The 18,623-nt window shown below is 48.2% G+C and overlaps 1 protein-coding gene across 1 annotated transcript in view; it reads left to right on the plus strand.

Annotated features, from left to right (window-relative positions):
* The window catches only part of DNAH9 (dynein axonemal heavy chain 9), a gene marked incomplete at both ends in the record, with an annotated part of 208,231 nt that overhangs the window by 48,365 nt on the left and 141,243 nt on the right, over positions 1 to 18,623 (plus strand). The window contains 9 exons of the mRNA XM_082008261.1: positions 667 to 877; positions 3,243 to 3,370; positions 3,819 to 3,927; positions 4,628 to 4,775; positions 6,441 to 6,615; positions 10,921 to 11,094; positions 11,843 to 12,050; positions 16,473 to 16,638; positions 17,787 to 17,889. Of these exons, the coding sequence (XP_081864387.1) occupies positions 667 to 877; positions 3,243 to 3,370; positions 3,819 to 3,927; positions 4,628 to 4,775; positions 6,441 to 6,615; positions 10,921 to 11,094; positions 11,843 to 12,050; positions 16,473 to 16,638; positions 17,787 to 17,889 (1,422 nt within the window). The remainder of the gene's footprint in view (positions 1 to 666; positions 878 to 3,242; positions 3,371 to 3,818; positions 3,928 to 4,627; positions 4,776 to 6,440; positions 6,616 to 10,920; positions 11,095 to 11,842; positions 12,051 to 16,472; positions 16,639 to 17,786; positions 17,890 to 18,623) is intronic.

Consider the following 18,623-nt stretch of genomic DNA (forward strand, 5'->3'; position numbering starts at 1 on the left):
AACAAGGAATTTGTTCACTAGGAATTCTTCCCATGGGCAGGCAGGTGTGCCGCCATCTCCAGGACAGCAGGGCTCCATCACACGTAATGGTTACTTGGGAAGACAGACGCCATCACTCCAGACATCCCCCCGCCACTTCCTTCTTCTTCCCCAGCTTGATATGCTGTGCATGACATCATATGGTCTGGAATATCCCTTTGGCCAGTCTGCGTCAGCTGTCCCAGCTGTGCCCCCTCCCAGCTTCCTGTGCACCCCCAGCCTGCTCGCTGGCAGGCCAGCACGAGAAGCCGAACACTCTTTGACTGCTTAGCAACAACTGAAAACACCAGTACATAATCAACTTTATTTTCACCTCAAATCCAAAGCATAGCCTCATACTAACGTCTATAAAGAAAATTAACTCTATCCCAGCTGAAACCAGGACAGGGCCCTGGAGAGCAGAGCCTCCTCAGCTGATGGCTGTCTGATGTAAATAGTGCTGGAGGTTTGTCTGCAGGCTGAGGATTTCACTCATCATGATTACAATGTCTAGACCAAACTCAGTGTCAAATCCGTTTGTGTCTCTGGGTCACGCCTTTCTAAAGAAGAGGCCCCATGGGAGCTATTTTGTAGATCTGAACTTCAGTTTGACACCTTTGTCTGAAATGTGGGAATGTTTTTTCTCAGGTGGTGCAGCTGGAGGAGCTGCTGACGGTCCGGCACTCTGTCTTTGTGGTGGGTAACGCAGGCACAGGCAAGTCTCAGGTGATGAGATCCTTGAACAAGACTTACCAGATAATGAAACGACGACCTGTCTGGACAGACCTCAACCCCAAGGCAGTCACCAACGACGAGCTTTTTGGCATCATTAACCCAGCAACAAGAGAATGGAAAGATGGTAAATGTCTTTTCATGCCTGAATCTGTAGCTAAAGAAGAATATTTTTAATGAACTTCCTGAGCAGCAGCAGCAGCAGGATGACTTGTTCTTTGTATGCAGGTCTGAAAGCCCGGGCACTTGTGTGCTTCTCACAGCCACATGAGAGGTTGTTATTGAAAGGGTAATAAGGGTGTTTTGGCTTTTTGGTCTTCAAATGGTTGGACTTGATGATCTTAAAGGTCTTTTCCAGCCTTAATGATTCTGTGTGATTCTGTGAAATGGAAAGGATAGCATAAACCTGCTTTATCCTATTGCCCTAAGAACGATTATCATGTCCATTAATACCAACACTTACCAGTTCCTAAATGAGCCAGGCAGTTTTTTGGGGTTGGCTGGAGCAGTGATGGAAGAGAGTTAGCTCCTGCTCTATGGTGTGCACTGGGACCCCCCAAAATGTGCCACCCCCAGGTTTAGATTGCTGGTAGCATACACGTGGCAGCCCTAAAGTGGTGTTTTTCCACCAAATATTGCTGCTCGGTCTCTGCAGTACACCAGCATTTGCCAGTCTGTTGATCCTGATTGCTCTTAAGGAAAAGAAGATGAGCATTTAAAACTTGCTGAAAGACTACAGAAATCTGGAGTGAAAATGTCCAGTTGTGACTAATGCGTAAAGGCAACTTTGATTTACGTGTACGGCTGGTTTGGGAGGTGTGGGGGAGGTAAGGGAAGACATTGCCATAAATCATCCTTGGCCAGAAGTCTGCCAGGGGGTGAGCTGCCACCCACCTCCCCTGGCCCCCACCATGGACCCTGCCTGACCCCCTGCTTTGCTCCAGTGCCAGAGTCGATTTCTTTTAAATTGTAATTAGGGACCCTAAATCAAAGTGACAGAGGGAAGTGTGGGGTGCAGCCTGAGCTCTGCAGACTGGCTGCGGCAGTGACTGCAGATCGAGGACTGCGGGTGGCACTGAACAGCAGGAGGGACATTTTACAGGTGGCTGTCCAGTGGTTTCTAGCCTGTAACGTTTCAAGGGAGCTTACATCACTCCTCCCTGAGGTTTCAAGGCAGATGTTTTCTGCCTTAACCGTTCCTGAAAATTTTGTTTCTTTTTGTCAAAGACCCACAAGGCAATCTTCACCACAGCCTAACAAGAGATAGTGTGCTTCCTTACGGATCAGCCCCTTCTTTTCCTCTTCCCATTTTCATCATGTCACTCCTTTCATTATCAGAAGTTGAAAAGGTTATACAGGTTAGCTGATAAAAGTTCCCACAAGGGAATCCTAGAGGTGTTCTTTGTAGAACCAAACTCTTCTTTCAAATCCCAAGACCGGTCTGTGGCGTACATGCACAAGGTTAGGAAGGCGGCACTTTTCTCTCCACTGCTGTCGTGGCGTATGTGAGGGAAGCATTAATGCCCTGAGACAGTAGCTATTTCTGATACTAATGATATTGGAGCGGTTTCCAAGGCATGTGTCCAACATGTGAGGAACTGAGTTAAGGCAGAGACAGTGAAATATTATTTTTTTTGACCAGTCTCAGAATGGGATACCTGTTTCAGGTGAGGTGTTCTGCATTTGTTGTGCACAAGCTTTGTCTTCAGTCATATAATGCCACTAGCTGTTCCTGACCTGGATCACAAAGAAATATCTTGTCCTGGAGAAAAAAAAGTGTGCTTGTCACGATTCACCAGAAGAGACAATTTTTTTTTAACATTTGCCTGATGTTTTTTCATGAAGGCCAGCATCTCCCTAGGTATTTTCATGTGTAGAGGAGAGCGATAGTTTTGTGGGGTTTTCATTTGCTCTGCAGTACTGCTGCTCTATTCCCAGCCTTCTTGCTCTTCTTAACATTCATTATTTACTCCCCTCAAGACACTGTATCCTCTCTGTCTCCTTGATTTTACTGACATTTTGTACTGTCATTCAATGTCATTCTGTGCTTGTTCTCCCCTCAATCTCACTAAAACCATGACCCAGCGTTTAATACATCTTGATTTCCCTGATATACTTCGAGGCACAAAAAACCCATTTATAAGAATTTCCAAGGCATATTCAGATGGTTTTCTCTGCATTGTGTAATTCATGCCTTCTTTTGCCTCTCAGTATCTGCTCTTCACATTTCCTATCCCTTATTATTCTCGGTGGGAATGAAGATCCTGTATAGGTCCGTGGTCATTTTCAGTGGTGGTAACTGATAACATTTTGTTTCCTTCAAAGCAGGCTAGACCTATATCATGACAGTAGTATTTATGTACAGATGCATAGAGTTTTGAATGCTTAAGAGGAAAACATTAATTAGGACAATTTTAATAAGTTGCTAGAGCAAATTGTTAGAGCAGGTGGCAACTTCAGTGTTCATCAACATATTCCTTTCACCCTCCTAGGACTGTTTTCATCAATCATGCGAGAACTCTCCAACATCACACATGATGGTCCCAAGTGGATGGTACTAGATGGAGATATTGATCCAATGTGGATTGAGTCTCTTAATACGGTGATGGATGATAATAAGGTAATGAATATAAGTTAAAGAAGAAGGTATTCTTTGACTGCATGGCGTGATTCAGCCTAGGAGAAATGCAGATGCTGAAATAACATCTCCTAGAATACTGCAATTGCGTTTCTTCAGATATGCCAAACAATATTGTGTAAAGAAAATGGTGCATGAGGGAAATAGCTCAAAGCATGTTTTCACTGGAATTTCCCTTTCCTGGAGAGTTGGGCTCATGAGTAACCGCAGATGTCCTGATCATAACTTCAGGCCCTTGAAAAATAGAATGGGGTCATAATCCTACACCTTTTCCTCCACCTTAAGGAAGCGTTGTACATTCTGTGTTGTGGAAGAGAGAAGGATGGTTCCACTACCTGCTAGAAATCAGCTGCTTTGCCTCGAGGAACTGGGCTGACAGCAACCAAGCTTTTTTGTGGGAGACCTTAGTCTGTCTGTCTGCCTCATGCAGGTGCTGACCCTGGCAAGCAATGAGAGAATCCCCCTGAACCCAACGATGCGGCTGGTCTTTGAGATCAGCCACCTGCACACAGCTACCCCAGCGACTGTGTCCAGAGCAGGTGAGTGCTGGCCTGAGCTTCACACTGGGATTTTGCATGGACTGAGTAGGATCTAGCGCCATTAACCAGTCTTTTGTTGGCCAGCTTGGTTCCTGTTGAAAATACCCAACCTGGGATCACAGCTGCCTTTGATGGACGGGGTAGGTTCCTGAAACATATAGACAAACCAAGGATCCTGACCCCAAATCGATATGTGGAACTGTCCGTAGCCTGGAGATTTACCTGGAGCTCTCTGACTGTTGATGGCTGATCATAGCTTCAGCACTGCTGAGAGAGTGCTCCTGTTGTGCAAAGCCCTGTATGGACTTGATGAGGAGAGGGACAGTCCCTATCCCAAATTGCTCCTGATCTTCTGGAGCAGTGCCTGAAGTATGAATGCAAGAAGGGAATGAATGAATGTGTCCCCTAGTTTTAGACATGGGGAAGTGGGGCCCAGAGCAATAACATAGCAATAACTCAGACCAGACCATATTCTGAATTTGGGGCAGTGTCATGAAAGGTGTCCTGGTTTCCTGAGTTAATCTTCACTGTTAATGTTTCTACTCTGCAGTGGAGCAGGAGGAGGGGGTAGGTAATGGGATGGCCAAGCATATTTGATGGGGTTTTAGTTGTGTGAAAGTAGCCGAGAAATTCTGCTGGAGGAAAGTAGTAGTCTCTACTGTGTCCTTACTGTATCTTTTCTCTTATCCTGGGCCTGAAGGGATCCTGTACATCAACCCATCAGATCTGGGCTGGAATCCCCCGGTGAGCAGCTGGATCGACAGACGAGAGATCCAGTCTGAAAGAGCCAACCTGACCATTTTGTTTGATAAGTACCTGCCAATTTGCCTGGACACCCTCAGAACAAGGTACCATCTGAAGAGTGATTGTACCTCTGCTGGCAAGGTCAGGGGGACACTCAACGCTTTCCAGACCAGCTGTGGTGTGCTGGGGTTGTGCTGCACGTGGCATGGATGGCTGGTTTCCTCCTTGCCTCTTAGAGCCCTGAGCATCATTGGCTTAAGCTCAGAGAAACAACAGGGTGAGGTGGGGGAGCATTCCTGCCCACCCTTTGTTGGTCAGATCTAGGTTTCATCTGATCTCAATTTGATTGTTCCTGTACTTCTTGTTCCAGTTCTGTATCTCTTGGAAAGTAAATCCAGGAGATCCTAAAGAGAAAGTTTTTCAGTCTCCTGATGTGTCAGGCTAGACATGAGTCCACTTCACAAGTTATTTTTTCAGCAGAGCAGATTTCAGACCACGGCTGAAGGAAAGTTTTCAATATGCAACATGGAAAGTGGAGAGAGCAGATCCTGTTTTTTTCTCTCCCCACTTCTTTTCCTGCACCTCAGTGATGAGAATGAAGTTGGTGTTTGTGGGAGAGAGTGGGATTGCTTTACAGGCAGTTGTCTCTTGAATTTCTTTCCTGATGCATTTGAACAAAATTAAGTCAGTCTGTGTGGACATCCAGCCTGGACGTGTTTTGTGCTTGGACACCAATCCAACAAACGTGAAGAACTTGGCACTTGGTGATCTTAAAGGTCTTTTCCAACCTTACTGATTCTGTGATATTTGGAAGGTCCCTGGTTCTTCCTGGTTTGAGTTACCTTCAAAGCAGTGCCCACAGAGAAGTTGTGTGGTTCTTGCTTATCATCACGCAAGATGGCTCTCTTCTTATACTGTGGAGAGGAGCGGCCAGAGTCACAACAAACAGGAGTAAGGGAACTTCTCCCATCCTCGGCTTGCTTTCTATAGTTGCACCTTCACGTAAAAAAAATAAAATAAAAATAAATCGGCATACAATTAAGCATGGGAGTCGTTGACCACAATGGGGATGTGTCAGAAGGGGCTGAATTAGTGAAAGCAGTGATCTTTGGAAGTAGGACTTAGGCATCTTACTAGGGAGCTTCTCCCTGGGGGATGATACTGGTTATAGCTGATGGCAGCAAAGTCCATCGGACATTTCCCACTCTATTTGCTGAACATTGTGTCAGACCGTGAAATCAACGGGATTAGCTGCAGGCAGCCCTGAGCTGAGTGTTTTGGTAGCTTGCTTAATTCAGAAATTGTAGAACCAACCTTTCAAATAGCTATAATTACTTTATGGAGGACTTCAGTGCTGCTGCAATATTAGTTTGGAATTCTGTAAGTGTAGCTTAAATGAATGTAAAATGGCAAGATGAAAAGGTTTATTTTATTGCTCCTCTATTTGACCGCTTTTGAACTCATCATGTTCACAGGAAATCATTGCCTTTAGCAAGCCTTCCATTTTACTTCTTTCAAGAGGATCAAAGTTTTAAAATGCTTGAAACTTCTGATTACTGTTATTACTTGTATATGTGCCAGTGCCAGCAGGTCCAAGGGAGAGAATGGGTGTTCTCTTTATTGCTGTACCCAGGAATAAGACAGGCACTGCTGACAAGTAAAATGCTAATATTCTGAAAAAGCATTTCTAGGCTTGTCGTCCTCAGTTGTGAGTGACTGTGTTGCTGGACCCAATTACATTTCCCGTGCTTTCAATTTCTATTCCATAGATTTAAGAAGATTATTCCCATTCCTGAGCAGAGTATGGTTCAGATGCTGTGCTATCTCCTTGAATGCCTCCTGACGGAGGAGAACACACCTTCCGACTGTCCCAAGGAGCTTTATGAACTTTACTTTGTCTTTGCTGCTGTCTGGGCCTTTGGTGGATCAATGTTTCAAGACCAGGTAGGAAGGAAGATGTTGCTTCAGCATCTTTTACACAGGCCTTTCTTTTTTTAAATTTTTTTTAATACTTTCCAAAACATAGTGCTATATCAGTAATGCTGTTTTCCTGGGGCTCTCATATAGGTGATAATAAACCAGAAACCTGAATGCAACAATTCCATTTGTGAAAGACCTCGTTATCCAGGGCGTAACACCAGAGGAGGAAGGCCGAAGGGTCAGGAGATAAAGGCAGAGGGATGTTTGCTTATGCAGACACATTTCACTGGGGAGAAACATTAGGTAATTTATAGAGGCCTGTGGACGTGCATAATGTGATCAAATTAAGACTGATTTATCAAATGAATATGGCAGTGGAGCAGTCTTTTAGCCATCTGACTGCGCAGGTAGATGTTGCACTATATAACACAAACCAGCTGGTGCTTTGTCACCACTGGCTTTTATTAAATATAGGTCTATGTCAAGAATTGGCTGTCCTCAATTTCTGATAGAAGTACATGAGAAGGAGGGGTGGTCAGCAAGGCAGGATGGGCTTTGGGGATTATGTGCTTCCACTTAAGTAGGGAGTGGTTCTGAAATACTCATCGCTGGGAGCATGCTGACAAGGTTGAGGCTGATGGTTGTTGACACTCAGCTTGAACACCCCTCCGGGCAGCCAGCTGTTGGGTGGTCTCTGGCATGAGCTTCTGGGCTTGGTCAAACTGTTGGTGGATGGATGTCCACACTCAAGACTGTAGTGCTGGAGGGCACAATCGAGAGATGCAGATCTTCTTGGGCCAGGAGGATTAATCAGGTCGTGGATCACTAGTGTTGTCTCTGATGTTCAAAGTACGCTCATGTCTGAGAGGCAGAGGAAGACAGGGCACTACTCTCCATGCAACTTCCCACAGTACATCTATCCTATGGATTAATTGCAGCTGTCAGCCTCTGAATCCATCAGCTTGCATTAGACAAGGTGGGTGTGATCTGTTGCATGGTGATATTATTACAAGACTGAGTTTTCTCAAGGTTAGCCTTTGATACTGCCCATTTTCAGCCCTCTCTTCACGTCCTGGTCCTTAAAACATGCTTCATGGCTGAAACACAGATGCTTTGGTAAGAGCTCTAGCATGTGAACATGGATTTTGGGAAGGATCTTCTCCAGACTTGCCTGGGGGAAGCAGAGTTGTGCTGCTGCCTCTTATCCCCCTGTTCTCTCTCTCTCCCCCATGTTCTGTGCACAGGAGAGGAGAAATGGGCATTTTCTTTCACCCCCATGCTCTGTTCCGCCCTGTTTCCTGGACACATGGCTCAGCTCGGCACAGCAGGGCTGTCTCTTGATTTCCAAGTAATTGGAAAAGCTGCTGCTGTTTTACAACTCCCAACTGTTCACAGTAATAATGGACAAGAAGACAGCAGGCTGCGCGTCAGAGCCCTGCTGCCAATGCTGCTGATGTTGGGGCCACCTTTGGCTCCGTTCTGTGGTTTCGTGCCCGGGCTTGCAGGATGGCTTTCCACCCTCTGTTGCTATTGCTGTTTCCAGATTGATGGCTGTGCAAACTGGAGATTTTTAATGTGACTGGTTCAAAGGCAGGCAGGAGAAACCTGCAGCACTTGTAGAGGGGTCTAACAGCACGTGTGGCACCTGAAGGCCTAGATTTTGAGTAGCGAGTTTTCAGCAAGTGGTGCAGGGAACAATGTGAGTAGATGCAAAGCCTGTGGGTGGAAGTACATTTGGCATCTGGTGCAGCTGCTCACTCTGGTTCTGCCCAGTCTCTCCTGGGAACTGTTGGGTGGTTGCATCTCCTGGTCAGAGGATACCTTGTCCCCAGGTCTAAAGCATGTCGTCCTGATGTGTGGGTCTGCCCAGTGACAGGACATTGCTGTCAAGGGCTCAGAGATCCATATCTGGTCTCTAGTGTGCTTGTGTCAAACTCTGTGTTGTCTGGAGTATGTGGGAGGTATCTCCATAGACTTGACACTGGAGGTCCTGCCCTGGCTCGGGTGGAGGCACTGCTCTTCTCAGAGGCTGCTCAAGTGCTCTCTAGGGGTCTCTTCCTATTTTTTCCATGTGCCTCAATGCTAGACCAACGTCTGCTGGGCTCTTCATGTCTGCTTCATGCCAAGAAGCAGATGATTCAGGAAATAGTAAACAGCACAGCTCAAGCTCAGCTTGGTGCTCACTTCGTGCCATCATGCCACGTGGCCATTGAATGAACTGTGCGAGACCAGCTTTCTTGGTCCTTGTGGAGGACTTTGCCCTCCCTTTCCCATGGGCCAGCTGGGAACTACTCAGCCTTAGTGTTGTCAATGTAGGGTGACTTAAAAAAAAAACACAACAAAGCCTGGGAAGCACTGCTTGTCCTTGCTTCAGCAGTACCAGCTGCTGCCTAATTACAGGAACTTACAGCTCCTTGAGCAAGTCGGCTGGAGCGTGGTCGCGTGGCGGATGGACGCTGTGTTCCCTGCGCCATGTCAGAGTCGGTCCCTGGCACCGCAGGCTTTGCTGCCTGCCTGGCTCCCGCGGAGCGGCAGCCTTGGCGCAGCACACTCTTGCCGGGCTGCTGTGCGGGGTGCGGGAGGAGCTGGGCTGCGGGCACAGCATCCCTCTGCGAGGTCTGACTTTGAGGCTGGACTGTGCATTGCTGCTTGTGATGCTCTGTAAATGTCAGAGCTGAGTGCGAGGGTACGGCAGTCCGAGCGAGGGGAAGCCTGATGAAAAATGATCCAATATAAAATCTGTTTATTGCTCTCCATTGAAGGTGCCCTTCGTGCTGACCTTTTGCTGCTGAAATGTCAGGAGAAACAGTCTGGAAAGCTTCCCGCTACTCTGTGCTTGTTGGTGGGTAGCAGGGCCCCTGTATAAAAACAGATGATAGATTTGCCATTTCCAGCCTCTGAAATTAGTGGAAATCCGTATGGGGTTTTTATTAAGGAAGCAGTTTGAGTTTGACACCGTTCTGGCAGTAGAGCCGGGGCTGGAGCGGCTCCACTGAACCGCCTGCTTAGGGCGGGCGGGCAGCCCATCGCAATGCAGCCGCAGGCAGTTTGCCTGCGCGGGGGTAAGGGCACCCTTGTGGGAAAGCTTTTAGCAGCGGTGCCCGTCCCCCTCTGCTGCAGGCTGCTCTGCTGCTGGCGCCGGGGAGTTACAACAACAAGAGAATGGAGAATTACGGTTATTCTGCCTCTCTGAATAACACGAGACTGAAAAATTGTGGATACTCATAAAGTGTTTTTCAAATCCTCTGGTCGTTTGACGGGTGGTGGCTCAGGCGACTTTACAGAGGATGCTCGGTTCAGTTCAGCTTCAAACCCAGGCTTCCTGACGGAGGCTCAGCAGCCTTTGGGCAATGTGTCGGTGGTCCCACCTGGGCTTCCGGCCCAGGAAAGCCTGTCAAATGGCCATGGGGAGGAGAGACCGGCAGATGCCCCAGGAAGAAACTGTGCTGTTAAAACTGGCTAGATTATGCACCTGGTATTTCACAGACATCTTTTTAACAGTGCTTTTCCCCTCCTTCCGCCACCCGTTTCTCCCCAGGGCTGATGGCTGTAGTCCCCGTTGTCTACATGGGAAGGTGCTCAGGCAGAGTGACTGCCCCATGCCGTACAGAAGACCTGTGGCAGGGGAGGGGACTAAGCACATTTTGCAAGTCCTGACCCAGCATCTAAAGCAAAACCATCACCCCGGCTCTTGAAAAAAATGAGGTGCTCCAAAATCTCCATACGTAGAAAGTTATAATGGGGAAAGACAAGAAAATGAGTGCATCCGGGGCAGCACAGAAACACAGCACAGCCAAAGGGACATGGTCCCTCTCTGGTGCTTCGGTACGCTGGTGTCTGCAATCCTGCTTCTCCAAAACCTTGTGACTTGAAAAGAGGCCAGAAGACAACAACTAAGTATTAATAGAGCGGTGTGATTTATGAGGAAGGGCTTTAGTATGCATGCTTTGACTAACTATGACCACAGATGTAGACGGATGTTGTGTCCTTGTCTGTTGGAAGAAGTAAGCACCAAGAATCAATCAAGCGGTCTGTTTAGTCATAGGCACGTATTTCTCTTTTTCAAATTGATCCATCTATCTAATCTCAGACACACCAAGAGTGATCAACACAGAGGATGAATTATTTAGGTGAATAAATAAGAATGATGAGAAGAAATTAAGAAAATGAAAAATTAGGCTTAATAATAGGAAAAATGATAAGATTGTTATGCTGTGGAATATATTTTAAAGGACCAGACCCCACTCTGGTGGACTGGGATAGATAACATTCTCCATCACTAATGAATTTCTCCAGATTAGCATATTTTCTCCATTTTTTGTCTTGCAGCTTGTGGACTACAGAGTGGAGTTCAGCAAGTGGTGGGTAGCAGAATTCAAGACTATCAAGTTTCCCTCTCAGGGCACAGTCTTTGACTTTTACATTGATCCAGAAACGAAAAAGTTTGAGCCTTGGTCTAAACTTATTCCCCAGTTTGAATTTGATCCAGAAATGCCATTACAGGTAGGTGAACCTTGCATGCTTTTTGTCTGGGAGGAATACATGCATTTTAGTGGCTGTACGCAGGCATTTCAATGAAGTCTCATTAAAGGTCAAGCACTTCATAATAAGGATGGCATTCTTTGTCAGGTACAACTAAATCACCCACCGTTCTTTACTGTGCTTTGACTGTGAAGACACATCGTCCATCCATCTTCCAAATATGAGTGATGTACGTGAGTGGCAGGCTCAGAGCCACCCCTGTGACCCAGGAGCTGGTGTGCCCAGGGTGCAGGATGGCGGGTGCTTCTGGCCCGCAGAGAGAAGCGGGATGTGAGATAATGTAGTGACAAAGCCCCTGAGACACCGTGTCGTCATTCTGCATGGCTGAAAATAGAGAGGCTTTTATGATTTGGACAAAAAATGAGAGCAGGTAGTGAATTGCGATTGCCAGCTATGCTTTGCTTTCCTTTTAGAAGCGCCACAGTGAGCAGATGACATGTAAGAATTGTTACTGTTTTAGCAAAATGTGTGTTTGTGGGGGGGATCCAGATGCTGCTCCCAGCATCCAGCTGTCAAGTTTTCAACTGCACAGACAGTTTGATTTTAATGGTTGGCAGCAGCATATTGTATCATTCCCTTCCTAGGGCAATCTAGAAACTGGGGTCACCTCACTCATTCCTGGCTCTCCCAATTTTCCTTTTCCCCAGAACATGGCTGTGGGGTTCTGGCAGGGATGGGGACACTTACACGCTCGTTATGCCCCTCTCAGGCTTGCCTGGTGCCCACCACTGAGACGGTCCGTGTGCGGTACTTCATGAACAGGCTCCTGGAGCGCCAGCGCCCAGTGATGCTGGTGGGCAATGCCGGCACGGGGAAGTCTGTGCTGGTGGGGGACAAGCTCTCCTCGCTGGACACGGATGCGTATGTGGTGAAGAAGGTCCCGTTGAACTACTACACCACCTCTGCCATGCTGCAGGGTAAGGCAACGGCTGAGTGACAGGACTTCTGGCTGGCGGGTTACCAAGTTCCTGAGGTCTCCGGCAGGGTTTGGAGCGGGGTGTGCACTGTGCTGCTCAGGGGAAGACCTGTGGGCGAGCTGCCTGTGTCATTCGCAGGCACTGCACTGACGCTCACAGACCCTTAAATCCCACCGTGAAACTCTCAGGTCAGCAGACAGCTGGTTTTGTGGAAGATGACATTTTCCAACGTGAACATTTGAATTCTGAGCACCACGACTCTGGTTCAAGGCTGTGCCACAGCACATGCTTAAATCTGCTGTTGTTTTGTACAGCACGCAGCTCATACTTGACTTGAGGTGTGCCTTTAATACGCTTGAATTTAAGCCCATGCTGAATAGGATGGGTTTCTTGGCTAGGATCCAAACTGTCCTCAGAGTGCAATGATGGCAATTGCATCCCAATTAGCAGTGAGGATGGTGCTAATGGATATGTGGAGGCTGTAAGCCAGGGCTGCCAGTTCCTGCTGCTGTCCTCTGCGTCCTGCTGCAGCCCAGTGTGTTCCCAGGGAGCAGGTCCCGCATCCCCCAGGGCTTGCTGGGGGGCTCAGAGCCCCAGGGAGTTGCTTGGCCCTGGGGAAGTCCATAAGCATCTTGCTGATGAGGATTTTGGCACATCAGTGAAAAATGACATTTGGGACTCAGATGAGGTCAGTTTTGCTGTGTAGTCTCCTCAGAGATGAAGAGAAAGGAGGGAATTCTTGAAAAGTAGCTCATTTTTGAATAGTGTTATCACCATTCAACTCAAAAGTTGAGTTAAAAAGAGAAATGAAATATTTTTTTACCTGTATTTATTAACCAGGAATGAAACAACCTGGTTTGTTTTGAGTTGAATAACACCTGTGTGTCACCGTAAAACAAAATGCTTCTTTTATACAGCTTGGTTTGACCCAAATGGCCTGAAATCCTTTTGCCCTCCTAGGCCTATATGGGATCACCATCTGCGAAGCATCGGTGGGACCAAGGATTAAACCTTCAGCCTCTGGGTTGTTCCTGGCCAAGCGGTGCTGGGTGGGGACTTGCTCACAGCCCAGACTGACGCCGAAGGCCGGGAGCACCTGGGGTGGTATCCGTGCTCTGCCAGGCTCCCAACCCTGCAAACGTTTTAAGAGAGGTGTCAGAGCTTAAAATTTCCCTCTGAGACTGATCTGCTTGCAGCGAGGTGACAGCACAGGCTCGGCACACGCTGTGTCCCCTGGGGCTGTGTTGTGGGGCCAGCATCGGAGCTTTCTGGGGCAGGTTTGCAGGGTTTCTGGTCCTGCTGGTGCCCAACCTCCCCGGCTCTCCTACCTGTGCCGACCAGCCCCACGGGATGGTGCCTGTCCCTCTGCCCACAGTATGAATACAAATCATTTGGGTTACATGCCCTTCAAGCAAAAAAAAAAAAAAAAATTGTCAAAACCTCACCTTTGGCCAGTCTTGCAGCCCTGAGCAGTGTGATGGTTGTAGGCCACGCTTTTCCCCTCCCAGGTGCCCTTTTCCTTTTCTGCCTGTGTGGGGTCTCCGTGAAATGCCCTTGAGCTGGTAAATGGGCTGAGCTGTCTGTCTGTCCGCCCAGCTGCCTGGGTGGGGGAATGCATGCTCATTTATCTCCATCTGGACCGGGCGAGCCTGTGCAGGTTTATATATATTTATATATATAAAAATATATATATATATTTATATACCGACAGACTTGGCAGAGCGTCCCTGCTTGCTCTGGCCATGAGCTATGGGCTGAGACGGTGACTTGCTTCCTCTGCAGAGAGGAGCAAGCCATCTTGCGCGTGGATGAAGATGTGGGTGCGATATTTGCATTGGGAAGCACGATTTATACTGCTTGGCCTGGTTCCCCACTGCTCATTTTTTAGAGTTAATTTGTCCTTTTTTGTGTAGTTTGTCAGTTGGCTGCTTTTTCTTCCCCAGCAGACACCTCTTTAACTTTGTAAAACATGGATACAAAGCAGTTTTGGAGGGGTTTTTTTGTTTTGTTGGTGTTTTTATTTTACTTAAAAACCTGAAAGTCAGTAATTTCTTAGACAAGGTGCCTGTTGGTAAAGAGATTTATAAGGTGCAGAGTGTGCGCCCTTTAGGGGAAGCGCAGCTACGTGCTTCAAACCATCCGTGCGGGCCCTGTGGCTTACAGAAGTGCCACGTGCATAGGGGTTAAAAGGAGCCAGACACCTTCTCTGTTGAAGCCGGGGGCCAGTTTGAGGGTTTTCTTTGGTGTATTTTGACCGAATACCACTTTCAATACCATTTGTTGCTCTCTCAGCCCCTTGCCCCGGACCTGCGGTCTGCTGCTCTCTCTGCTTCGTGCCCTCTTGGACCTCTGCTCCTCATTGCTCCCCCATCAGATGTGGCCCTGGCTTCTGTCGTTCAGCACCTTTCTGCCCTAGATCTGAGAAAACTGCAGGAAATGTTGGGTTTTTTGGTTTTGTGGTTTCCGCCTCCCGCCCTTGATGAACAGCCAGCAGGCAAGAGGAGTTGCACTTGCTAAGTCTGGTTCGCAGGGACTGTTTCTTTCAGGTGCTAATTTGAGTTATGTCAGGATCTCAGAGGCAGAGACATGGACCCTTTATTAGTATTGTGAGATACGGCTTTGAATTAAAATGCAACTTTCACGAACGTGTCACTTGATCCCCAGTAATTGCATTTCAGTGTGATGAATCTCCTGCATACTTGTTTAACCTCAAAAAAGGCTGATTTTATATGTTAATTAAGGACTAATTAAATTTAAATTAAATGCTTATTTGAAACACTTAATTTAACTTGCTACCAGAAATTGCAAATACTGTGGTTTTATTAAAAGGGGAGAGAGACTCCACTGAGGAAACATTCATCATTTTTCTTAGCACAATTCATTCCTTTGTGCAGCAACTGTCTATGACAAGAAATCAGCTGAATTTTGAGTAGTGGGAAAGACAAGCTGTCTGCAATGCACCGAAGCAGTAAAAAAATGGTGTTTTAAAAGATTTGTGGTCTGAAAAAAACAGAATATTAATCTTCCTTAGTAACTTTTGCACATGATAAAGAATGGCTTAAGTGTATGTTTTCGCAAGGAGATTTTTATAAAAATCCCCGGTCCCATTTAGATTTGCCAGTCTTCCTAATTACAAAGAATGGCTGCTTATCATGCTGCTACACAGCACCTTATAGGTCTGTTGATAACCCGAAACTGTATAAAAGAGACAAATTCTGCCTCCACCTTCAGGTGAGCAGTGAGCCCCTGAGACCGAGAACGCTCTCCGGGTCAGCACACGGCAGGAAACCCACCGCCGGCTCTGGGCAGAGGAGAGCTGCTCCTGTTTGCTTTTCCCCTACCGACTCCGTAAAGGTTGCTCGGGCTGCAATCAAAAGAATCAAAAACCTATAAAACAATATGTGCGGCAAAGTGGGGTGAATTCCATTAAATATCAGCCCAGCCTTACAAATATTCCCCACGTTTTATAATCTGGAGCAACACATAACCTCAGCCTTCTGCTGAAACAAATTAAAATCTTCCGAAGCTTTGAAATGAGAAACTTTTCTCTCCATGCTTTCCTTGCTTATGCACGACCTTACTTAAAACTAGGGGTGATTTGGCAGCTTGTGTGGGAAATGGGTTTTGTCACATTGCCTGGAGGTTTGGGTAATGCTCGGAGGGAATCAGGGAACTTGTGGGTATATGTGCATTTAAATGAAAAAAACTTATTTTGTTTGTCCTGAAGATGTCCAGGAATTTGGTCCCAAAATCTATTACTTTTGTCTAACAGGGGTAAAAAAATGCACCTACATTCACCAAAGCAGCCTTGCTCACGGGCTTCTGTGCCTACAGCTTCTCCTTTTTCCCTTCCCCGTGCCCGGCGCGGTCGCTGTATCGCTGGGGCAGGAGGCAGAGGGTATTACTGCTCCATGTTACGGACCAGAATAGCTTCAGCAAGCAAGATTTCATTTAAAAAATTATGCAGAAGGGATTCAAAAGGCTTTATCTTGCATGAAAAGCTTTTGTTTGCTCTGAAGTAGCCCCGTTTTGTAGCGCGCTCCGTTTTGCCCTATTTTGTTTGAAAGGAGGAATTGAGAGCTTTCCGATTCGGGTCGAGTCAGGCGGAAGAGCTGCCCATGGGTCCCGCCAGCCCCACGCAGGGCTCCCCGCATGTGGCCACAGCTCGGGGGCAGCCGCTGTCCCGCCAGTGAGCAGCATCCTCTGCCAAGACCAACTCTTCCTCCCCAAAAATCAATGAACAGCCCTGCTGGTGCCAGCCAGAGGGGACCGGGCCTTCCCCTGCCCATCCTGGGCCCGCCCAGCCTCTCCTGGGGCTGCTGTCGCTGCACACACCGCGGCACTGGGCTGGGCTGAGAAACCATTTTTATTTTGCGGCAATGCCCCACCCCAGCTTAGCTTTGCACCTCTACCTCCATACAGGTGTGCTTGAGAAGCCTCTGGATAAAAAAGCGGGCAGAAATTACGGCCCTCCGGGTACCAAGAAGCTTGTCTACTTCATTGATGACCTGAACATGCCTGAGGTGGACGCTTACGGCACGGTGCAGCCCCATACGCTGATCAGGCAGCACCTGGACTACGGCCACTGGTAGGAGGCTGCTCGGGCTTGGTCCTTCGAGATGTTTTTGTTCCGCTCGAGTGCGGGGCACGGGGTTTGGGAGGAAGTCGAAGCACGGTTCCCCGTTCCCATCCCGTGTTTGCCCTTGCATCCTGCTGGGCTGGAGCTGACCGGAGGCTCTGGGTGAACTGGGCGTTGTGCACCCTCGGGGCTTCCCTGGTCCCCAGCAAACAAACTCACTCGCTCACAGCCTGCTTGAGAGGAGCTTTGCTCTGCTCTTGCTGCGGCTTGTGACTGTGGTTCCCACACCAGTCCTGCAAGGGGAGCACGATGCTCGGCCTCGATGCCCTGCGACGCTGAGAGCGTCAGAAGGCCATGGGTTTGGCCAGAGCTGGGATGAACCGCCTCTGCTGTGAGCACCTAATATTGTTTTCAGTCAGGCAGCAGCAAACAAGCATTTTCTAGGCAGAGCTAATTTGAAGGAAGAGCAGCGGCAGCGTTTTCGAAGGAGGCTGGTGCATTTTACGGGGTAGCCAGCAGCGCTGCGCGGGACAGGAACCCTTGCAGCTCTCCCCGCAGGGAATACAGGGCAGGCACTCGTAGCGATTTCCAGTCTCCTCAGCTGCATGCACACCTGCGCTCGGCCAAAAGCTTCCCGGGCACGGAGACCGTGGCGCGGGGGCAGAAGTTTGGGGCTGCGGATGTCAGGGAAGTCGGGCAGAAAGAGGTCTCTGCCGGGTCCATGGGACGCGCACCCTCTCCGCAGCACCCGCGGGGTGTTGCACACTCGCTGCTCCCTCTTGCGTCCCGGCGGGCAGCCGCCTCCGGCAGCAGGCAGCCTGCCTGCCCCTACCCCAGAGGCACTGCTCTTACCTTCGGCAATTTCCATGCAAGTGGTGGCTGCGACCTGAGGGGTTTGCTCAGTGCTCGTTACTAGCTGATAGAACTATTAGCTACAGGTTGCCGAAGCTGAAAATTTTCTACCAAAAGCAACTTGCCTGTGCCAGGCCTTGTACAGACACGCGGGCAAGCCGGGGCCCTGCCTCGGCGAGGTGCAGGATTTGACCCCACTGAAGACAAGGGGGCACGGGGAGCTCAGGGACAGGCGCCGGAGGAGAGGCGGTGGCTGTTGCTCGCAGGCTGTGCTCACCGTGCCGCTGCTTTTGTTTTGCCCAAAGGTATGACAGGACCAGGCTGTCTCTGAAGGAGATCATGAATGTGCAGTACGTGTCGTGCATGAACCCGACTGCGGGGAGTTTCACCATCAACCCTCGTCTGCAGGTAGAGCCCTGCGCAGTGGTAGGCGCATCACTTGTTTTATTTTTGGGTGGAGTATTTAGGCATGAGGCTAGAGGAAAACCACTGGCAAATCCTGCTGTCATTTTATCGGTAGAAACGGCATGACGATTGACTGTTGTTCCTAACGGTGAAGCAGCAGACTTGCTCCCTTATTCCCTTGTTTGGTTTTCCTCACATTCTGCTGCTCAGTTGGAGGAAGAAGTCACAAGCTGCCAGCCAGCTTAACACCTATGTTCAGGTCAGCCTTCTGGTTCATACAGACAGATTTTGCCTTCATTTAGCTGATATTTACCTCTGGAACACAGTTCATGAAAGCCTTTTGGTTTCTAAAATTTCCTGATGGAGCTGGCAGTATATTCTCATTAAAGAGAGATGAGATAATGAGAGCTTCTCATTAAAGAGGTGTGTGTGGGAAACCCGAACAAAGAAAACAAAAAAACCCCAAACCCCAAAACAGTGCAAGTGCTGATGGTAAGAGAAATATAGACTTGAGAAGAGATCTTAAACCTCAGGACTTGATTTTGGGGAGCTGTGAGGCTCAACTTGGGTCACAGAGCTGATTATTATCATTATTATGATTATTATATATCATTATTATGATTATTATCAGCTCTGTTTCTCCAAGCCATGAGGCTGTGGTGGCACAGCCTGCTCAGAGGCAGCCTGGCTGCTCCTGCGCCCGCAGATCAAAACTGCTGAGCAGCTCCTGTTGGCAT

This window comes from Phaethon aethereus (assembly GCF_964289735.1).
Source record: "Phaethon aethereus genome assembly, chromosome: 18".
Taxonomy (NCBI): domain Eukaryota; kingdom Metazoa; phylum Chordata; class Aves; order Phaethontiformes; family Phaethontidae; genus Phaethon; species Phaethon aethereus.